At 39.1% G+C, this 3222-nt stretch overlaps 1 protein-coding gene across 2 annotated transcripts in view; it reads left to right on the top strand.

The window, feature by feature from the left end:
• The window catches only part of LOC107684204 (solute carrier family 13 member 5-like), a 26615-nt gene that overhangs the window by 9134 nt on the left and 14259 nt on the right, over nt 1-3222 (top strand). For both annotated transcript variants that reach the window (XM_016480415.1, XM_016480416.1), the window contains exons 2-4: nt 1854-1982; nt 2204-2340; nt 2418-2605. In XM_016480415.1, the coding sequence (XP_016335901.1) occupies nt 1854-1982; nt 2204-2340; nt 2418-2605 (454 nt within the window). The remainder of the gene's footprint in view (nt 1-1853; nt 1983-2203; nt 2341-2417; nt 2606-3222) is intronic.

A 3222-nucleotide genomic window follows, 5' to 3' on the forward strand; every position in this document is an offset into this window, starting at 1 on the left:
TTTAGCAGACGCTTTTATCCAAAGCGACTTACAAATGAGGGTAATAGAAGCAAACAAAACGACAAAAGAACAACAATATATAAGTGTTGTGAAAAGTCCCGGTTACATGTAGCAAGGTTTTTATATATATATATATATATATATATATATATATATATATATATATATCCTGATACAGCTCCATGTATACTGTAGTGTTTTATATTGAAGTTCAGTGCAGTAGTTTGTTAGTGCAGAAGAGAAGATGGAGCTGCATGTGTTCTATGCTATGCAGTGCAAGACATACTACAGTGCTGTCAGAGTCAGTGTGCTGGTGTGTAGATGAAATCCAGTGTGAGGGGTAGGGGTAGGTGGGTGATTATCGTTTTGCTATCTGGAGTTCAGTAGTCTGATGGCCTTAGAGAAGAAGCTGTCTCGTGTTCTGCTGGTTCGGGTCCTGATGCTGCGGTATCATCTGCCTGATGGTAGCAGTGAGAAGAGTTCGTGGCTGAGGTGGCAGGAGTCTCTGATGATCTTCATGCTTTCCTCACACATCTCTGGGTGTAGATGTCCTGGAGGGAGGGAAGCTCACCTCCGACGATGTGCTGGGCTGTCTGAACTATTCTCTGCAGGGCTTTCCGGTTGAGAGCGGTGCAGTTCCCGTACCAGGCGGTGATGCAGCCAGTCAGGATGCTCTCCACAGTGCAACTGTAGAACTGTCTGAGGATTTTTGAGCTCAGACCAAATTTCTTCAGTCGCCTGAGGAAGAAGAGACGCTGGTGGGCCTTCCTCACTACTGACTGTGTGTGAGTGGTCCAGGTGAGGTCCTCTGTGATGTGAACGCAGAGAAACTTGAAGCCGCTGACCCGCTCCACTGGAGTCCCATCGATGGTGATGGGGGAGTGCTCACTGGTCCGTCTACTGAAATACACCAGCAATTATTGACAGTGAATCTGGATAAGAAATTGAATAGGTCTAAGTGTAAGCTTTCATTAGAGCCCAAAATTATGACTGTACATTAAAGCATTCAAGAAATGTAGCATTTTATGTGTCGTTGGTTACAAAGGGTCATTTGGACCAAGTGGCTTTTTTCGGGAAGCGCCTAGACATAAATTTAGATAAACATGTAAAACACTCATTTTCTAAGGTATTGTTATCAAATTTGAAACATAGTATCAGCTTAACAGAGCTGCTCACACGTACATGTGACCAAAAAACTAAAAAGAGAACATGCCACAGCCACATGTGAACGTTTTTTTGGAATCCAGTTAAAATTTTAAAGTTAAATTTAGAACCATAGCATCCTGAAGAACGCTTTTTTCAAATCTGTAACTGTCAAAACACCTCATTACTGATTTTCTGGAGCTCAGCGATCCAGCTACACAGACTGTCAACACACACTTAACAGGTAAATTATTTCATTCTCTAATTTACCAAATTAACACACCACACAAAAAGTTGAATCGAAATAAGGAATTTACTGGATTTTTAGTTCTAAGAAATGGAATTCACAGATAATTAATTCTGGGAAGTGAAGTGTTTTTCCATCGTGGTTCAGAAAATTGTATTTATTAAACATGATGTATGTATGTATGTGTCTATGTGTCTATCTATCTGTCTGTCTGTCTAATATTAATAATATAAGATATAAAATATGCTGCTTAATATTTTTGCAGAAACCGAACATTCATTGATGAATACAAAACTCAAAAGAACATTATTTGAATTATATATCTTTTGTGACATTATAAATGTCTTTACTGTCACTTTTGATCAGTTTAATCCTTGCTGAATAAAACTATTTATTTATTGACCCCAAACTTTTAAATGGTAATGTATATATTGATGTAACACACTCTGTTTTTCATCTGCAGGAGGCTGCATGTGCATATGTCGTTGTACTGGTGGCAGTGTACTGGTGTACCGAGGTGCTGCCACTGGCCGTCACTGCTCTCCTGCCAGCTGTGCTCTTTCCTGTCTTCAGAATCATGGAGTCCAAAGATGTAGGTTTTTTAGGTCCTATAAAAACCAAAGTCATCCTATTAGTATACCTGGCTTGACTTCCGTCAGTGTCCCCTGCTTTAAAACATGTTCATGGCATGTTGTGCTATTTATTTATTCTGTTGTCTTTTCTTTTTACTATACACCACTCAATTCAACTTTATGCATTCATTCTGTGTGTAACTCAAACTTTGTATCTAAATATCTGATGTCTGGATGACAGGTGTGTATGCAGTACCTAAAGGACACTAACATGCTGTTTCTGGGTGGACTGATGGTGGCTGTAGCTGTCGAGCACTGGAACCTACACAAGAGAATTGCACTCCGGGTGTTGCTCATCGTAGGCGTACGTCCTGCTCTGTAAGCAGTGGAAATCTACTGGGAATCTTCTCATTGTTAACAGCAGTATCAGTAACACTTCTTCTGCCTTTCTGCAGGCTGATGTTGGGCTTCATGGGCGTAACGGCCTTCCTCTCCATGTGGATCAGTAACACGGCTACAACAGCCATGATGGTGCCCATCGTTCAAGCTGTGCTCGAGCAGCTCAGCAACACAGCAGAACAAGAGCAGACCTCCACTCCAGAGATTGATGAGAAAAACACTGAGAAACAAACTGACATGCAGGGTGAGAAAAAAAGGTCTGATGGAGGATACCTTTTACTGAATAGGGATAGTCTTAACATATCCTGAATATACAGTATATGATAATCCAACGTGATCTCATGATAATTTGTATGTATTTTACGTAAAATGTGGTTCTATAAAACGTACATTTACTTACGTTTTTACAGGCACTAAAACGTACAATACTGACGTATTTTCAGCCTCTAAACGTACAAATACTTACGTATTTTCAGCATTTAAACGTACAAAACTGACGTATTGACGACACCTAAAAATGAAGCCTTATGAATATTGAAATCACGGCATTCATTTTATTCGTTTTTAGTTGTCATATGAATTACCTTGTTTTCAGTTGCATTATTAAATTGTTTACTCATTTACTTATGAAATTATAACATTTTGTTTTGTTGACTTCTGCTGCCAGCTCGTTTCCAAGAATATGCCTACATAATGTTAAACACGACTTTACTTTAAACCTTAAAATAAATAAAATTTCTGCAATCGTTTAACCTTTACTTGTCATATAATGTTTACTTTGATTGCCATAGGCCACAAAAGGCGTTTTCTCCGACATGCTGTGACTGACAATAGAACTATAAAATACGCCAAAAACACAAC

Source organism: Sinocyclocheilus anshuiensis, unplaced genomic scaffold, assembly GCF_001515605.1.
Source record: "Sinocyclocheilus anshuiensis isolate Anshui unplaced genomic scaffold, SAMN03320099.WGS_v1.1 scaffold285, whole genome shotgun sequence".
Lineage (NCBI taxonomy): Eukaryota > Metazoa > Chordata > Actinopteri > Cypriniformes > Cyprinidae > Sinocyclocheilus > Sinocyclocheilus anshuiensis.